Source organism: Anopheles funestus, chromosome 3RL, assembly GCF_943734845.2.
Source record: "Anopheles funestus chromosome 3RL, idAnoFuneDA-416_04, whole genome shotgun sequence".
NCBI lineage: Eukaryota > Metazoa > Arthropoda > Insecta > Diptera > Culicidae > Anopheles > Anopheles funestus.
Genome location: NC_064599.1, coordinates 5,018,123 through 5,036,182, shown reverse-complemented (window position 1 = coordinate 5,036,182; position 18,060 = coordinate 5,018,123). Strand labels below are relative to the sequence as shown.

General features: G+C 44.6%; 3 protein-coding genes across 8 annotated transcripts in view; 1 reads left to right on the top strand and 2 right to left on the bottom strand.

Annotated features, from left to right (window-relative positions):
• The window catches only part of LOC125772186 (cold shock domain-containing protein CG9705), a 30,774-nt gene extending 22,142 nt beyond the window's left edge, over positions 1-8,632 (bottom strand). Inside the window, exons 1-2 of one of the 3 annotated variants that reach the window (XM_049443642.1) lie at positions 8,423-8,632; positions 7,975-8,340 (exon numbers count right to left, since the gene is read on the bottom strand). In XM_049443642.1, the coding sequence (XP_049299599.1) occupies positions 7,975-8,135 (161 nt within the window). In that variant the 5' untranslated portion in view covers positions 8,136-8,340; positions 8,423-8,632. Of the gene's footprint in view, positions 1-7,974 lie in introns of all 3 variants that reach the window. The other 2 variants (XM_049443643.1, XM_049443641.1) reach the window with 2 other exon arrangements.
• Positions 8,633-9,164: 532 nt separating this feature from the next.
• LOC125772124 (E3 ubiquitin-protein ligase RFWD3) lies at positions 9,165-11,970 on the top strand. Its single transcript, XM_049443533.1, has 2 exons — positions 9,165-10,013; positions 10,089-11,970. The coding sequence occupies exons 1-2, from the start codon at positions 9,326-9,328 to the stop codon at positions 11,609-11,611; spliced, it is 2,211 nt and encodes a 736-aa protein (XP_049299490.1). The 5' UTR covers positions 9,165-9,325; the 3' UTR covers positions 11,612-11,970.
• A 147-nt stretch (positions 11,971-12,117) lies between these two features.
• The window catches only part of LOC125772120 (neurotactin), a 33,992-nt gene continuing 28,049 nt past the window's right edge, over positions 12,118-18,060 (bottom strand). For all 4 annotated transcript variants that reach the window (XM_049443522.1, XM_049443521.1, XM_049443520.1 and 1 more), the window contains 2 exons: positions 16,319-17,497; positions 12,118-16,213 (listed from right to left, as the gene is read on the bottom strand). In XM_049443522.1, coding sequence (XP_049299479.1) covers positions 14,649-16,213; positions 16,319-17,438 — 2,685 coding nt within the window. In that variant the 5' untranslated portion in view covers positions 17,439-17,497 and the 3' untranslated portion in view covers positions 12,118-14,648. The remainder of the gene's footprint in view (positions 16,214-16,318; positions 17,498-18,060) is intronic.

Sequence of the window (18,060 nt, the reverse complement as noted above, 5' to 3'; positions counted from 1 at the left end):
AAGACACCTGGGAACATGATAGCTGCTCCTCTTTGCTTTTGGGAGAGTCTTTTGCTCGGTGACGCGCATCCAAGTCCAAAAGTTGAGTGTTTCCACGTCTGGGAACATCCAACATAGCGAGTACTTTACCTTGCATTGCAGATATATACATATACGGAAGGTAGCGTCAAATTTATTTCCCAATGCTTCTCAAAACTTCACCAAAAGTCACTCGGGCGGAGGTTCTGGGCAATGGCAATGGCTTCGTCCGTTGTGGAACGGTTAAGCTACCGGAAGTTCGTGCTGTAACTTCGAAGTCCTTGGATGACATGGACTATGCGGATGTTGTGGCCTGCGGTTGGCACGCTGTTAGAACTCGCACACGCAACCTAACCCCCGATGGCCACGGTCCGGTGCAGGTGCGTGTACGAACCAACGTCGCTGTCGCTATCTGTCCGTCAGTCAGAAACGCGAATCCTTTTCTGGGCCAACGCTTTCCACCGTACGGGGAAAAACGCTACATATACACAGCTCATGAGGCACGAGTAAATGCCCTGGGAGGTGGAAAATGTTCAACTAATGATATTTATTCTGGACCTTCTCCACTGCTAACGGCGGGAAGTTCAGCCAGTATGACCTAGGAAAGATAGATGAGGCTCTACATGCTGGACACGGAACCAGCCCGTCACATGCTCGATACTAAAACTGTCGGTACCGAAACGGAACCAGGAAACCTACCAGACAATGCAATGCGCATCATGCATATGCATGCGCATGGATTGCCCTATGGGAGCATGGAGCAATAGCAGTTCTTCGGTTTTTGCTCCTTGCTCTTCAATCCATGGATGGTAAAGGGGAATTGAGGAGGTAAAGCAATGCGACACAAACCCACCACCCAATTGCAGATAAAGCGGATGGTGAAAAGAAGGCACACAACAACAAAGGAGAAAAAAATTCTCATTCCATTTGTTCCTTGGGGTCTGTGTTTTATATCCAGTTTTTTTTTTTTGTATCATAACTCCTTGTTTTTCTGTAGGTCGTGCACCATCATATCCCACAGCGCGAGCAAAGTGAATCCAATTTTCTATCCTTTGCAAACAGGACACAAACTCCCTGTGGAAGAGGCGTGGATGGTCTGTGAAATTTACCGACCTCCGCTTGATGGAAGGCTCACACAAGGTAAGTCCAACAGTACGTAGAGTGTCGTTCACGCAACCTACCCCAAAGGCGTTTCCTTTGGGGGAGCTGATGCAAATGGAACAACAAAACAAAAACCAACCAGTTGGCAAAGCTAAAATAAATAAAATTGACAATTCACCGGGTACGGGATGGGTCGACGGGGTGTGGTCGACGTGCGAGACAAATTGGAACCGAATGTCCTAAAGCCTTTTTGCTTCACCATCATTCCATTCTCACACCTGTCCCGTGCACACGTGTGCGGTGGCAACATTTTCCTGTCTGGTTTTTTTTTTAAACTGGCATTGTTGCTACGTCATTTACATTTCGGGATTTTAATCCTGTTGTGCGTTGGCCTTTACATTCATGTGTTTTGATGTGTACGTGCCACACATCATGGCCAGCTTCAGGAAACGAAACCATCCAAAAACTGTCCATCACGCACCACTAATTGCGCTATGGGAAATGTGCGATATTGGACTATTTTTTTGCTGTGGTAGAAACGAAATAAACGTTTTACAAAAAAAAAACGTCCCGGAAAATTGTCTGATTTGCTGCGTCAGCTTTATGCGTTTATGATTTCCCCTTTTTTTTGTTACACGTGTAACGATTCTTATTAGATTGGATTTAATTCCACATGAACGTGATGTTTCTGTTGTTAACATGTGCAGCACATTCAGTAGATGAAGAAGCGTAATCTGTTGGATCAGCAGCAGCAGCAGCACACCAAATCAGCATTAAACCTTTGTGTTTGTTGTGCAATCTATTAACCTTGGAAAAAACGCAACTGAATACGTAACGCAAAAGAAACACGTGTCATCACGTCAAACATCACACAAAGAAAAGGATTACTATTATAAAAAGGATAGTTTAGTTGCTTTTAAACTCATTTTGTTTATATTTTATTTAAAAAAAATCGCAACAGACTTTATAGCAAGATTCTTGCATACTTCCAGGCGTATTTATTTGTTTTATTTATTTTATTAGGGCGAAGGTGAAAGGAATTTACATGATTTTTTTTTACTAAAATTTGATACTAAAGGCGAAAATCTATTTGAGGGCAATCTGTGATTAAACCTATTAAAAAAGATCCATGGATCTGTGGAGCTAAGATCTAGGTCGAGATTTACTCATTTAATATTTAATTTACAACAAGAAAAGCAATAAATTTTACCATTCAAAAGGTAATAAAACTAAAAAAACATAATTTATTATACACGATTACCCGAAAACATGTGCTCTATTATGCATATGCATTCTATAACAGACACACACACCCTTATCAAATGTAACTCGACGAACGCAGCTGTATAAATCAGAATACATTTGAATAATTTACGGCGAAGTTATTTCGCTAGGAATTCAAACCCTTACGGACGGTGTGAAGCGGAATGCTCTAACGGCAAATGGAAAATTGCAATATTTTCCAATGGAATGATCGAATGGTGCTTTCGGGTTTACCTCGTTTGGAAAATTGACACAACACGCATTGACATATGGATTAATAACGAACCTGGAAAGAATGGATACAAGAGCGATCCAATCCCAGCGCTATATGCACCAACATGCATTAATATTTTATTCGATGCAATATTTGACTTTGGTGTCATAAAGTGTTTATCGAATGGATTGAACCGCTGGTGGCCACAATCAGGTGGGAAAAGCTATATACATTGAACAGGTGTGGTCGTGATTTCACAACTATCAACTATTCAAAATCACTTTCAAAAGCCAACATAATGACTACCAAACACCAATTCTTGCACCTTCTCCACATCCCTGTGACAGACTATCGCCATTGCATTGTTTGTGCTTGCGGCCATAATTGAGTACTATACACTATGCAGCAAGCTTGCATGAAGAAACCAACTCAAACCAGCAGCATGTAACAAGTGGAAGGGAAGGCCAACAAAAAAAAACATTACGGAAATAAATTGAGCCTCCATACCCCGAAGTGACATCCCGTAATAAGCTTCCGAAGGGGGGCTCTCACATACACACAGTATCAAACCTACCCGATGGTAAAAGGACCGAAATTTTGGGCCCACCAACAACGTTCTCTTCGAAATAGCTCCAATTGGATTATCATCGCCATTTGAGCCTAACATGGGAAAAACGGCTCAGTGTTCGGGAAAGGTGGGAAAGGTCACTTATCGATTGGAAAATTGAACACACGTCAAATGGTACTAAACAAGAAGCGAAAAGGAAAAAACAACGTCCCAAAAGTAGGAGGGAAGCATATGTTTGATCATCGTAAAACTAGTGGCCGATCGGTAACATCGGTTCATCGATTTTGAACATCATTTAAAGGTGGGTTGTAACTTTTGATTAGGGAAGTGGTGGTGGTTTATCACTCCCATGCCCTAATTCGGGACAGATAACGAACTGTTTGTCACTGTTGATATAAAGAGTAATGAAACAGACAATTGCATCATACCGCTAGTCGTGTTTCTTTGCTCTTCGATTAGTTATTTAACAATGATTCTTTTGCATTAAATTTTTACAAAGTTTTTATTAGATAAAGCATGTTCAAAACCAAATGTATAAACCTTGACATTAAACATCCTTCGGTACATGTATTCAAGTTCAATGAACGTCCCCGACCATATGTTGCATCATACAAACGATTCACAACACAACAACAACAACAGTTCTTTCCTTCTCCACTCTTACTCCATAGGCTTAAAATATACCATTTTCTACTGTATATTTAAATTGCGTCATGACAAATTCTTCAACCAACCGTAACTAGAGCAGTCGCCGACTTTAAACAGACCGGTTAGTGCGTATACACTCACCGAACAACGAATGTGTTTGTACCTTTTTCCGCCGTGTCATAGAACATGAGAAACCGAAGGATGTAAAAACAGAACCTGTGTACATCCTCTGTTTGGCGTTAGGCAATCCAAACAAATGCTATCTTTCTCTCGGGGCCGCCAACGAGATCTATCGCTGCGTAAGAAAAGTTCCATGTTTCCAATGGGTAACGACTTACACACCGAGAGAGAGAAAAACCGAATGCCAACGAAGAAAAAAAGTACTTAAGAACGGTCGAGATGTTTGTTAAGAAACCAGCAGCAGCAGCAGTATCCGCTATGCGACATAAACAGCAACCAACGGAATGGCAAACATATCTTCCAACATCCAGTGCACCAATATGCTGTCGATAAAAAAGAGGGAATGTGTCGATCGCCGAGTGGATGCTGAGCGCCGAAACAGGTTGCCTCCTCCATCGACTTGGTTGCCAGGCACGATCCATCTGCACCGAATGCATCGTTTCCTATCCAGGCACCAATCTTGTGCATCGTAGAGTCGTGCTTCGAGCAAATTTCAATTTGCGAGGAGTCTTTTATTACCTTTTTATTCGAACGAAGCACACGCGAGAGGCTTAAGAAACCCGCGTCCAACGGGTGATGACAATTTTCCACATCAATATCAACGATAGAATGCTTATGCCTAGAAGGTGTTTGCAGATGTTTAAATAAAAAAAGATGGTTTTTTTATTATCATTATAGAAATCATTTTGGAATAGTATATTCGATTGGATTTTGGGGTCTTTCAAAATTCACAACATATTTCTATCTTCGTTCCGATAATTTAAGTATGTTCATGCCCTGTCCTGCAAGACATGATAGTAATTGATTAGCTTTGAATTTAATTTTAAAATGATTCATTCAAAAAATGGTTTATTTATGTGACAAAAATCCTTACGAATTATCCATAACTTACGCATCAACCTACCGACATAATGGTTGTAAAGAGTGGGCAAGTGGAAAATTTAGGCCAACAGCATTTTATTACCATCCGATAGTATATCATCGAACGTTTGCCCAAAGTTCATTCGATTTATGATAGCACTGCATAGCACGCTTCAGTGAATTCCGGCCACTTCCGGCACCCTATTATGAGTGTCGTTTCGATGGACGCTTGGAGGTTTAGAGGTTAACAAAATGAAAAGAAAAACCGTGGAAAATATTCCTCTCATCTAACCACCGTTCGCGCGGTAACTCTTTCTACAGTGAAACTATTGCCGAGAGTATATGTAATAACAATTAGCACTTCCGCCCGGCTCTGGGTGAAATGTTGTGGGGTTTTTTTCCTTCTTGTTGTTGCACTCTTGCCTGCACCATGCCTTCCGATGGTTGGCCCTATTCTTTTTTGGCACCGACCGAGCAAAGTTGCAACCGTATCAGGGTTCAAAAGCACGAATCGAGCACACTTGTGCGCGATGCTTTCCGGAACATGCCCCTTCGGATGTTTCCAACGTTTTTCGCGAATTTCAAAGACCCAATTTTGCGAGCAAACCGATTCCATTGGGCACACTGCTTGGCTCCATCAAAGTTTAGCACCTTTTTTAAGAGGATTTATTACGGTTGCGCGAACGGGCATTGTTGCTCTCTGTAAAAAGATTATTTGCTCGTTATGGAGGTGAATTGGCTTGTTTATCGAATTATTAACACATTGTTTTATTATTGATGCAAAAGAAAAAGTAATCCTTGAGCGGTAACCATTTGCAATAATTAATATTGTTTGTCAGTTCGCAATTCTCGTATAATCAGTACAATCCCGCAACTAAACGATAGCTCCCCAAAAACTATTGATTTGAAGCTGGATCGATGAAACTGCTCGAACGCTTAAATTCGATTGATTGTAGAATCAAATCAAATTCCCCATCAAATCAGCAACTCACCCGAACACATCTGGTGCATTCCCTTTGATGTAAGAATGGTTCAAATTAGCAATCCCAACCCAGGCGGAACAACCCCATTGTCGTGTTGCATAACATTATTAATTCCTTCGATCGTAAATCCCGGGGCTTGCCGGAAACGAACGCAATCTACTCCACACATTCAGCTCAAATCCACCGTACCGTGTGAGCTTACTTTCATCGACGTAAAATCCATGCAATCCTAATAAATATTGATACCTTTACGAGGGGCCAGCGGGCCAAGTGCATGTTGCGATGCATGCCGAACACGAAACCTGTATCGATCTTGGCCATTTAAAATGACAAATTGAATTGTACTGAGAAAAAAGGGTTGCCTTAAAGGGTAAAAAAAAACGACAAGCCTGCCCTCGCGTGCAAACGGTGAACCGGTTCGTGATAGTTTATTCAAGGGTGTTAATTTTCCAATAAAACAGTGGAAGCTATTCAGCTTGATATACGAGCAATAAGGTATAAATTAACGCATTTACAAACTGTCCGCAACTTCCGACACGACGATCCACTGAGCAAGAAGTCTCGTTTGTTGTACTCAACAATTATCACTCCATTGGGGAAGGCTGACCTTAGCTTTCAACCACGTTTTGCTAATTGATTCAGCGAAGAATCAACTATAAAGCTTTCAATTATAATCTTACATCTAGGCGCTAGATTTGTGTCTTACAGCAGATATGATTTACCCTAATTAAGTAATGTATTCTTTATCTCACGAGAAAACGTAAAGAAGATCCCGTAAAGAGCACTTAAAAATCTCTTAAGGGATAAGAGGAATAAAATGTAACTTGCTACTTTGTACAACTGAAGCGTCACACGGTCGGCACATGAGAGGTATGCCGATAGGGAATCCATCCGCTTTAATCGCTTTATCGTCTTCTGCGTTTCGATGGGCATATTTTGCCCTTCCCATTAAAGAGCCTTCCTCATGTGGCTGTGCCGCATTCTATCCTCTTTTCTCCCCTACTAATGACCGAGGGGAATGTACCGCATTGTACGTCCTCGTCCTCCTATCGGAAGCTTACAAGTGTACAAAATTAAGTTATGCTGTCTCCGTGATTCGAGCGCGAACAGCTGGAAGGCAAACGGAAGGCACAGAATGGAGCAGTGATTAATAAATCGTTTCCTCATTTAGCCAGCCATTGCCTGCCGATGCGGGAAGATACAGAGAAATACAATGGAACGATGCAGTTAAGTCCACCAAGGGAATACCGAGGGAGAGCACGTAATTGATTCACCTTCTCTCTGTGCCCCGGGGATCACTTTGACCGATATCTTCGGCAGAGGATGATCCGCACTTCATCGTTAAGCAGACGGTCAATTCCCCAAAAGGGGAGATGAACTGTACACACCGTGCGAAATGTGCATGTGCGAAAATTCCTGGAAAAACGTGCCATTTCGTTAATCACCGCTGTAGGTGGCCACCCACGTCTGGTCGATACGTTTCCGGTGCCGGTTATGAATTTTTGGAACCCAGCACGTTGAACCCATAAATTGTGGGCTTTTTAAGACGATAAGGTTGTGTTTTCGTTAGACATTTCATAGCCGATGGAGCAAGAGGGCCACTTTCTGTCGCTCTTCCTGCGAAAAGGTTTTTTAGCGGTAGCAAATAAAGTTGCCCTCGCAAAATCTTCTTTGATGTTATCGTACGCGCACCTACGAGTGAAGATAATAAAGGTTAAAAGTTTGTCCATCTACTATTTGCGTTGTTGTAATAAACGAAGACATGACAGGGCAGTTTTCGAAATCGAAAAACCCTAGGAACCGGATTGACCAAAACTAATCAAATATCTGTTACTCAAGGACTCATCATTTTTCGACCCGATTGTGGCGAGGGGTGGGAAAGTTTGCTGTCCAGACCTTCTTCTTCCATGTCAGACGCGTCTGACCTTCGTCGACCCCGTGTTGTGTCTGTTATCGGACGCTTTGTTTGGTCTCCAATCTTGTTTTCAGAAGCACTAACACAAAACAACAGCTTTACCGAGGGTGAGCGATACCCAGCGTCGCGCTGTTGACGCAACAAACGCAGTAGCACCAGCCATGAGAATTTTATGTTCAACGATTTAGATTCGACCTCGTCGGATGGGAAAGGGTTTACTCACGTCGAAGCAGTTCTGGTGCGGCGTGTAATAATCGGTGACGGCAGCTGCAGATGCGACGGGCTGGAGGGAATGCTGGACACCGGTGGTATCGGCGTCTTGGTTGGTGTGATCAAGCCGGTTGCCGGTTTGTCGTCGGCCGTAATCTGAATACTGCTGGACATGATGATGGATGAGATGCTGTAATCACCACCAGGTATTGGGTATTTCCTGCCTGTTTGCTCTGGCGTTTTTAACGTAACAAGATCGTGGATGTTTCTTAACTGTTTCACTCTTCACACGTAACGCTTTTATTAGCTTTTCACCACAAAACAATCGAGATATTTCTGCACCACAATTTGCAGGCTGCTTTAATGCGTGCTTTTCAAGCTGCGTGTAACAGAAGCAAAATGGTGACCACCTGATTATCACAACGGTATAGTAACACACGGATGAACGATTTGCCAAACACCTTGATACGCGTCGTTTACCGAAGAAATAGCCACAACGCACAACAGACTCTCGGCGGACGAACTATGTTCAACAACTTTCCGAACGCAACTGAAACCCCCTATGCTTTCGTGCGCTGATCACGGCCGGCGATATGTTGAATTCGTTCGTGCGTGCGTCGATGCACGCATATGCTGTTTGTCTATATGTCGGATGCGAATGTTACGACAGTGTGAGACAAATTGCTTACAATTTTCTACGCAAATCGAAATTTATTTATGCTATATTATTACGATAAATTGCAAGTATTTTCAGGTCGGGTATTTTAAAATAAAGCTCATTTTTAGCCAACTTTTTACCATTCCTCGATACTGTCAAACTCGCTGTCAAAAGTGTGTTCGAGTTGACAGTTGGTTGGATTTGAACTTTATTTCATGAAGCTGGAATTTGCTAATAATGTGATAACAAAGCCTTTCCGCTTCGTTTGCACAAAAGAATTACATAGCTTAAGTAATATTCCATATGGAAATCGAATTAAATTTATTTGAAAATTCCTTTCATCCGTTCGCCTATCAATAGAGGAAGTACTCAAACGATAGCGTGGATGCTCTTTTTGAATTGGGGAAAACAAATTTAAATTAAACCACGCAAAAAATCGAAAACAAAATATTCTGTATGAATATGATATCCAAAACATGAACAGTTGTAAAATGCAAACACAAAAAGCATATAGTTTTTTTACGATTCACCCTGCACACGCACATAAAGGAAACAAAAAAATGACTGCGTTATTTTGGCTCGCAAATAGCAGCTGTCATCTCCCTTGTTTACGCTTTTTTCATTAGACGGTTTGTGTGCGTCCCAGTGCGTCCATTTAGTTGAAATTGTAACAAATGCAGCTTTAGCACAAGTTTTACCGCCCGAAATGGAGGATTCAAACGATGGAACATCCGAAGAAGGGGATGAGGGAACCAGTGGTAATTCAACGCAATCGCCTACTTCTTCCTTCGGCTATGACGAACAAACGAACGAGGACAATAATGATGATAGCTTGAACGATTTGTTTTTCCCACGGCCAATCAATGTGCTTGATAATCCGGTAGTGCACATGGAAATCGAGCTGGCACGCGTGCAGCAGGGTATGTTGTCGCCAGTGATATTGCTGAGCAATGTAAACAACGTGTCTGAGGTGCAAGCCACGATCGAGATCCGAACGGATGGAGGCAACGATGAGGAAGATACGGAAACGATCCCGCTAGGATCGAACCCAAGCGTCGAGTCGGATCGACAAGCAACAAACAACGTCCCGGAAGCACAGGCCACTATCGAGATCAGAACCGAAGGAAGCAATACGGGAGAAAACACTGAACCGATTCCTCTAGGATCCACCCCGAATGACGGTACGGATGGACGAACAGCGAACAATCTCCCGGGAGCGGTACAAGCACCGCGCGCAAATAACTTCAACGAAGCCAACGATGACGAAGAAATTGTAGCGATTGCGTTGGAATTACTTTCACGCCAGAGACCACCGGATCGTCAGTCCTCTGAACCCGTGGTACTGTCGGACAGTTCACCAAACCGATCTGGAGAAATGTTTACACCACGACGAAGTTAGTTAAGCAACAAGAGATGGTTAAGGAGGAATGTATCGTGTTGTCTAATTTCCATCATTTAATTACTTTTAGAAAAGCGGAAAAGAACTGTTTCACCTGTAAAAGTCGCCAGCGCAACGATCCATAAGAAGGAAGACGACGAAGAAGGATTGCTCTGTTCGATCTGTCTGGATGAATGGACGCTGACGGGCGAACATCGGGTGGTATCGCTTAAGTGTGGCCATCTCTTCGGTATGTCCTGTATCAAACGCTGGATGCAGGATAAACCGGCCGCTAGTCGTAGCTGCGCAACGTGTAAAGCTCGTGCCACCATGCGGGACATCCGCTTTATCTATGCGCGCTGTGTCAAGGCGGTGGACAATACGCGCGAGGAAGAGCTGATGCAAGAGCTGAGCCGCGAGAAGCTGAAGGTGATTGACCTGAACGTGAAGCTGCACATAGCGAACGAGGAAATTGTGCACCAACGCCACGTGATCGCCACAATGAAGCAAAAGTTTGATGCGGTCAGCCGAGGGATGGATCTGTTTGGTGACAAAAAACCCGAATCGTCGACGGAACGTCGAGTCTGCTACAAGCTGTTCCTGGAGAAGAACATGGAGATAACACGTGAACCGGGTTGTCGGGCGTTAGCATATTCGGCCAAACACCAGATGTTGCTCATTTCACAAAAGTCCACCCAACCGCTCTTTCCCGGCTTCTCCATCCGGATGGTGCAGGTGCCTGAGTTTACGGTGAGCACTGGTGCGACCTCGATGCTGGTATCGTCCCGATCCGTACGTGACGTTGCCATCGACGCGTCGGACGATCTGTTCGCGTGTGCCACGATGGAGAAGACGGTGAAGGTTTTTTCCATCCAAAATCGCACGGTTCAGTGCACGATTACCCCGAGCCAGGATGCGGTGCTGTGGTCCTGTGCGTTTGATAAGGAGCGTCCCAACTTCCTTTACCTCGGATCCCATCGTGGTTCCGTGTACGTGTACGACATTCGGCAGCCAGACCAACTGTTGGAGGAATTCCGCGTGGGGCACGTACAGCAGGACTACACGGCCGTGATAAAGATCAGTCCTGTGGAACCTACCTCGACGATTCCTTGCGGTGGGTTTCTGGTGTGCAAGCTTAAGTCCGTTTGGTTCTACGAGTACACACCGACCCAGCAGGTCGAAAGCCATCTGCTTAACATCACCGGTGCTTTTACCGCCATGAGCTACAATCCGGCTAGCGGGCTCATACTGATCAGTGTACGACCAACGGTAGACAAACCGACCACGTTGGTGTTGGCCTCGCTCGAGAAGCTTAACGGTGTGTTTGCGCTCAAGACGCAACACACATTCGAAGGATCTCGCGTACAAACCGTCATGTATCGTAGTGCACAGGTGTACCTGAACAATGCGGACACATTGGTAGCGTCGTACCTCGAGGATGCAAAGATGCTTTCCACCTGGTGCACCAATAGCGGCCGCCGATGGCTACAACAGCTACCGATGGGCGAGGGCATACTCGACATTTGTCCGATAACGCTATCGACACCGGCACAAACGTATCTGGCCGCACTCAGCGAATGCCGGTGCCGCATTTACCGCCTGAATGTAGAGTGACACTGAGGTAACGCGCAAACACAGTTAGTGATCGCGTGCACTCCTGTAAGAAGAAATGGTCGGACTGGGTCCGGAACGATTTGTACATTTAAATAAAAGGAGGGAAAACCGAAAGAAATTCCAAACTACCGACTGTATGATAACTGTGCTGACTGCCATTTATTTCTGGATTTGCTGGACAATTTTGTTGATGCAACGGTGTGCGAATGCATCACAATGATGGGTTCGCGCTTACTATTGATTTTGATTTGAACTGCAGAAATAAATAGATATATGTGTTACTTTTAAAATAATAAGCTTGGGTGTTTTTATGGAACAACGCAAACACGTACAAATAACGTTAATAATTTAGAAAACGAAGCGGCTTTTAACACATTTTGAAAAAACGATCAAAGCCAGGGGTGTCAAATGCGTTGTAAATACAACAAACAAAAACATATTTCGTTCGTACCATTTTCAACTCAAAGGTTTCGGATTTTTTTTTGCTGTTTATCAATCACAATTACTACTTTCCAAACAAGGGTGTATATTTTTACTTCATTTCATTTGTTTTAGTAGCATGCTCTAAGACTTTACACATTGCATCGCTTTCTTCGCTCTCCTATTTCTCCTATCTTGCGCTTATGCTTTCGTTCATGCTCTTTCATGTTTTCTCACCATTTTTATTCTATACTGCAATCGCAATCGCTTTTGTACGCTCAGATTATACGCGCATAAACTGTATACCTCATTATGCTGCTATCGGTATGAAATGTGAACAAAAAGTTTTAGTTGTAAATGTAAATTGGTTGTTTTGTGAAACACTTTCCACACAAGAAAACATTACACTTCCATCGAGCGGTATGAGCCATTGAGTACGAATGGAAACGATCGTTTATTAATTGTTTTATTCTTCCCCCGGGGGGCGACTGACTCAAAGTAAATGCAAAGAAGGATCATTGTGGTTGAGTATTGTGGATTTGCGACTGATTTATTGCGAACGATCTGCCGTGAGAACGCAAGGATAGTTAGTATCTAGGTTCCTAGTGCAACACTTATTACAAGTAACATCTGACTCGAGACACTGTCAAACGTTTTGCCTTTCTTCTTCTATCGCTCTGTAATGGAACATTACGGGATATTAGAGTTAGAAATGGACGAAAATTTAAAAAAAAAATAAAATGTAAAAGAATAGTTACATAGCATAAACATACACGCAAGCCATAGAAGGATAGACAGTTTTTGGGGGGGAGAAGGCAGGTTGCACACTAATCGGAACAAAAAAAAAACGTAATCGGAACCTTAAAAGGAAAGGGTAGCATCATGAAGGGGTTCGTAAAATAGTACATATATCGTAATTAAAAACTACCAAATAGATTATAAATTACAACAAATACACGTAGGATGCGGTTCGCCTGCACTATGCTTTATGGGTGAGTTGGTTTTTTTAGTTATATTTTAGCTAAAATTACCTTCACTACACACCACCATCGTCTTTCGTCTGTATTTTGTTTCCTTTCCCTAGTTATCTAATCACATCCGGCGATCGTGCGCATATCCTGCTGATCCTGCACGATCGTACAAATCGTCTCTAATGTTTCCTCTCTTTCGGCTTTACTTCGGTAGTGTACACTTTGCACTCTCTATATGTATATCATATGCTTTCACTAGCGGTTTTTTTGTTGTATTATCATACTACTGTTTAGTTAGTTAACCGTCTTACACCTCGTCTTTGTAGTTTCCTCTTCACTTCTCTCACATTTTTTCCTACAGCCGACCGTCTTGTTGTGTGTTCTCTTACTTCAATTCTAGAATGTATGCTGCTTATAAGGTTGGTTGTGTATGATTTAAAAAAAATTGAGATACTTTACTTTGTCGTCTAGTTTGTTCTTCATCTTCACTACGATGAACTGTTTGCTCTTTTTTTGTAAATTTATCTTCGCTTTAAAAGTAGTACAAAACAGCCTTTATTTACCCACCGGTTTTGTGTAAAAGTTTAATTACTGTTAAGCAAATTTGAAGCTAGCGAGCGGAAAAAAACGATTTATTTCTAGTTCTCTCTACTTCTCTCTAGAGAGGTTAGTTTCTACCATAATTGCTGAACAAAATAAATTATAATCAAGCTAGAAGAGTTCACCATGCTTTGTCAAACTTCCTCCGGGCTATATAGCTCCAGCTGAGAAGCTCTGTAAACCATTCTTATTACACAGAAGCGATGCTCTTATGCCTACCGAATACGAATATAACAATGCGCGGTATATCGAAAAAAAAATCTGTACCACGTTTGTTTTGAAATCTTCTGCCTGCATCAATCACGCGATCATACTGATGATACTACTGATGAAGAGAAAGAGAGAGAGTGCGGCGGCGTTTAGGATGAAAGCTGATGGGATGGCAGATTTGAACAGATGATCGCACGCCACATTTAGAATACTGTCACTGTTTGAACACTACAGCTATTACTAGTTCATAAGTTCACTCCCCCACTTGTTTTTATCCAAGTACAACACAAATGTCGAAATGGAAAAATTGTTTTTTATCAAAATTCACCCTTTCCACCGTCTCAAACGCGACAATAAAACTGGACTACCGTCACTGCTAAAAAGCGCTACTTTAAAACATGGTTCGAAAAATGGCATGCTACGGTGTATACGGGGAGGAAAAACAAGGAAACATCCTTGCCTTTTTATCCACAAAGCCCTTAAGAGCTTCCCTTTTTGTTTCGTTTTTTGAGCTATCGGATCGGGGAGTGCTGTTACGTTTCAAAGGGTTTTTTTTTGTTTTTGGCAAGTCAGTTGTGTACGGCTGTGTGTTGTTCCCGCGTTCTTTTTTTTTACATCTTGAATACTGGCGCCTCGACTACGATTATATACTTGTATAACTGTATATAGTGTATAACTGGTCGTGTCTTAAAGATTGTAGGGTTCATAATATCCGCAATTTCTTAACCGCTATAAGAACTGTTTCCGTGTCTTCCTTCCAAACCCAATTGTTCACTGTCTCGTCCACGCGCTGTCGTTGAATATTTGGTTAGCTCGCTTCCCCGCGCTGGCATCTCTTAATCTAACCGTGCGTAACGCGGCACAACATCATTCTTGATCCAGAACAGGCAGTTCTCGTCGTTGTACGTCGGCAGCGCATCCTGGCCAATGTCGAGCAGCTTTTTCCGCAGCTCGTGCTTGATTTCACCGTGCGACACGTAGTGGTAGAACAGCTGCTGGATAGCGGAAACGTATCGCCGCTGTTCGGGCGTTTTCGGTTCGTAACGTCCCAAGATAGCCTGCACGTCCGAATCGACATCGGCAATGCCCAGCTCACCGCCCGTCTGTGACACGACGTAGAACTGAGAGCTTTGAAGCTTCTGCTTGATCGTCAGTAGCGGACAGATCGTACGAATATCCGATACCATCGCTACCAGCCCCTGATACGTGGTGTTGTACCGACGGAGTGCCTCCTCCGTAAGGCCAAGCTTACCGACAATGCTTTCGTTCACGTGGCGTGTTACCAGTTCCGGAGTCCACTCGGTGTACTTCAGGTGTAGCTTGGTGTTGTGCGCTTCGTGCGTAGTCGAACCGATCACGTACCGTACATTGTTGGATACGTCCGCACTCCACACGTCGGCCGGATGCTGCTGCATAATGTTCCCATCCAGCACCAGCCACTCATGTCGGGCTGTAGCATTTTCGTCCGCTGCCGGCAGATCGGGGAAGGTACGGCGCCACACATCGGGTACCGCGTCCAGGATATCTTCGTCTTCCTTCTCCATCAGACAGTTGGTGTCCTCACAGCGAATCTTACTCATGTACAGTGCGTTCTCTTTCTCCGAGTCGGCCAGCGGTTTGCCCGGGAAGATGGACGCACCGGACGATACCCAGGCGCGGGCGAACAGTTTCGTCGTCTTGTTGGATGATGCGAGTGCCGTCACAATGGTACCACCGGCACGATGTCCAAACAGCGTTACCGACTTTGGATCACCACCGAAGTGCGGGATATTCAGCTGAATCCACTTCAGCGCGACAATCAGATCGGTCAATCCGTAGTTACCGGAGGTCGGTGGGTGTGCACTCTTGGTTAGCTGCTCCAGCGCCAGGAATCCGAACACATTCAGCCGGAAGTTTGGTCGTACGAAGATCACATCACGGGCACGAGCATAACGCGTGGATGGACGCAACTTGCCCGGCGAATCGCCGGTGAATGATTCGGCACCGACCAGTACGACCACTGGCAGTGGATTGTCGTAGCGCACGTGCGGAGTGATGACGTCCAGTGTGAGACAGTCCTCGGCACCATCTACCTTACCGTCGGCGTAGATCTGCCAGCAGACGGGCGTGGAGTTATGTGCCTTTAGCGTACCGTTCCAGCAATGTTCAATACTTTCGATCGGTTGAGCTGCCTTCCAGCGATTCGGACCAACCGGTGGCACTGCGTACGGGATACCGCGGAAGGCGAAAGAACCATCCTCAAGAATACCTTCGACTCGTCCACAATTCGTTACCGTCTCGATGTACTTTCCGTCGCGTACCGGCGCGGTGATGGGTTCACTCTTGCCAACGAACGTAAAAGCGATGATCAGTGCCACCAGGATCAGGAAGATCACCACACCTGCAATGATCGCGATGTCATCTAAAGGAGAGGAGACAGAAGAGGAAATAGCAGATAAGAGTCTGAGATGAGTACTTGGAATTTCCCAAAGCTCTTTCAACTCATTAGGACATTCCTTAAACTTACCAACTGAGCACCGATAAGATTGCACCCGCTGCAGCAAACTACGCTCCTGTGCGTCTTCTTCCGCTTCGGCAGCCTTATCCTTCGCCTCCTTATCCTCCGGCTTCACCAACGCTTCGCCATCCGTTCCATTCACTCCGGGCTTATCGACCGCATCCTTCGTGTCTGCATCCTTCAGCGAATCGTCCAGCGTCTCCATCGAGGCAAGCCCAGCCCGATTTTTAGGCGTCTTGCCTAGCTCAATATCATCTTCCGGATCACCACTTGCCACTGGTTTGAATCGCTTCGGGATGATGCTTGCCAGTGGGACACGGAGCGCCTCCAGCAATCCTTTCCTTGGTGCCTGCACTTCCGCTTCCTCTTCTACCGGTTTCTTCTCTTCCATACCGTCACCACCGGCTTCTTCTGCGCCGGCACTCGCTTTATCCGTTGCCTCTGCCGTCACCTCATCTTTCTCCTCCTCTTCGGTCGCTTTGTCCGCCGCCTCACCAGTTCCCTCCGGAGTAGCCGCCTTTTTGGCGAATGGGTTCCGTAGCTTCAGATTGGCAAAGAATCCACCGGCACGTTTCGGTTTATCATCTGCACCCGGTTTACCCTCATCAGCTGTCTTAGTGGCCGCATCCTTACCATCACCACCACCATTCTCGCCACCGTTCTTCTCCAGCAGCTCATTGTCCGCACCGTCCGCTTCCTTCGGTTTTTCCTTGTTCTTGTTGAAGAAGCCAGGCAGCTTGAAGGCACCGGCCGGAACTTTCTTGGGTTTTACTTCGCGCTCTTCCGCCTGCACCTTATTCGGTTTGTCCGTCTTGCCCGTTTCGTCCGCCGTGTCCTTCTTTCCATTCTCCGCCGTCACATCACCACCACCACCAGTGACCGCTTCCTCCGGTATGTTGATGATTTCCTCCCCGTTGGCTACATTTTCACTGCTTGCCTTCGTTTGTGGCTTATCGTCACCAGTCGGTGTTACGGGGGGACGCTTTTCCTCCACCTCGGTTCCAAGTAGCTTTTCCGTCTCCTTTGCCTCTACCTCTGGACCGTCCGCGTTGGGTTGCGGCGTTTCCGGTTTTTGCGTATCGTTTGTATTTGCCGCCGGTGCGGTTTCCTTTTCATCGGTTTCACCCATTTCGCGCTCGGCAAACCGTTTGTTTCGGTTAGTTTATAGTAGACAAGCGTTAAAAGCACCTGTGAGAAGGAACAGAAATAGTAAAATGAAGAAGCAAAAGTAATCTCATTAGTAACATTGACACTCTTAAAGCGGCACATCAGGGCGCCTTTATAAGTAGGGCGTAGCAAAATCCCATTAATATCCAACGTGTCCCCAATTTCCAGCTGCAATCTCGGTCAAAGATTACGTCCGATCAGAACTTACTGCCGCTGTGGCTTTATTATTCGTTCTATATAATGGTCATAAATTCGTCCAACATTTCATGGAGCGATCAGAAAAAGGTTTTACTTGGCATCCATTACTATTTGCTAAGGTTAAGATCCTTAGCAGTAAAGGTTATAAAAATCGAAGCTATAAACCAAGAACTGTACGCAACAGGAAAAGCTTTTATCCGCAAAGCTTTCTGCGCGATTAAATTGTCCGCCAACAGGTGTGTTCCCCCTGTTTTGTGCAGACTTTCCTTGCTTTTTATAGCCTTTTACGGTCAGCTTCGCGCACAACAGCTGACCTCGATCGGTTTTTTTTTCGAGCCACCAGTTAGGCTTGAAGCCACCAACAGCCTGGCGGGATAGAAACTAGT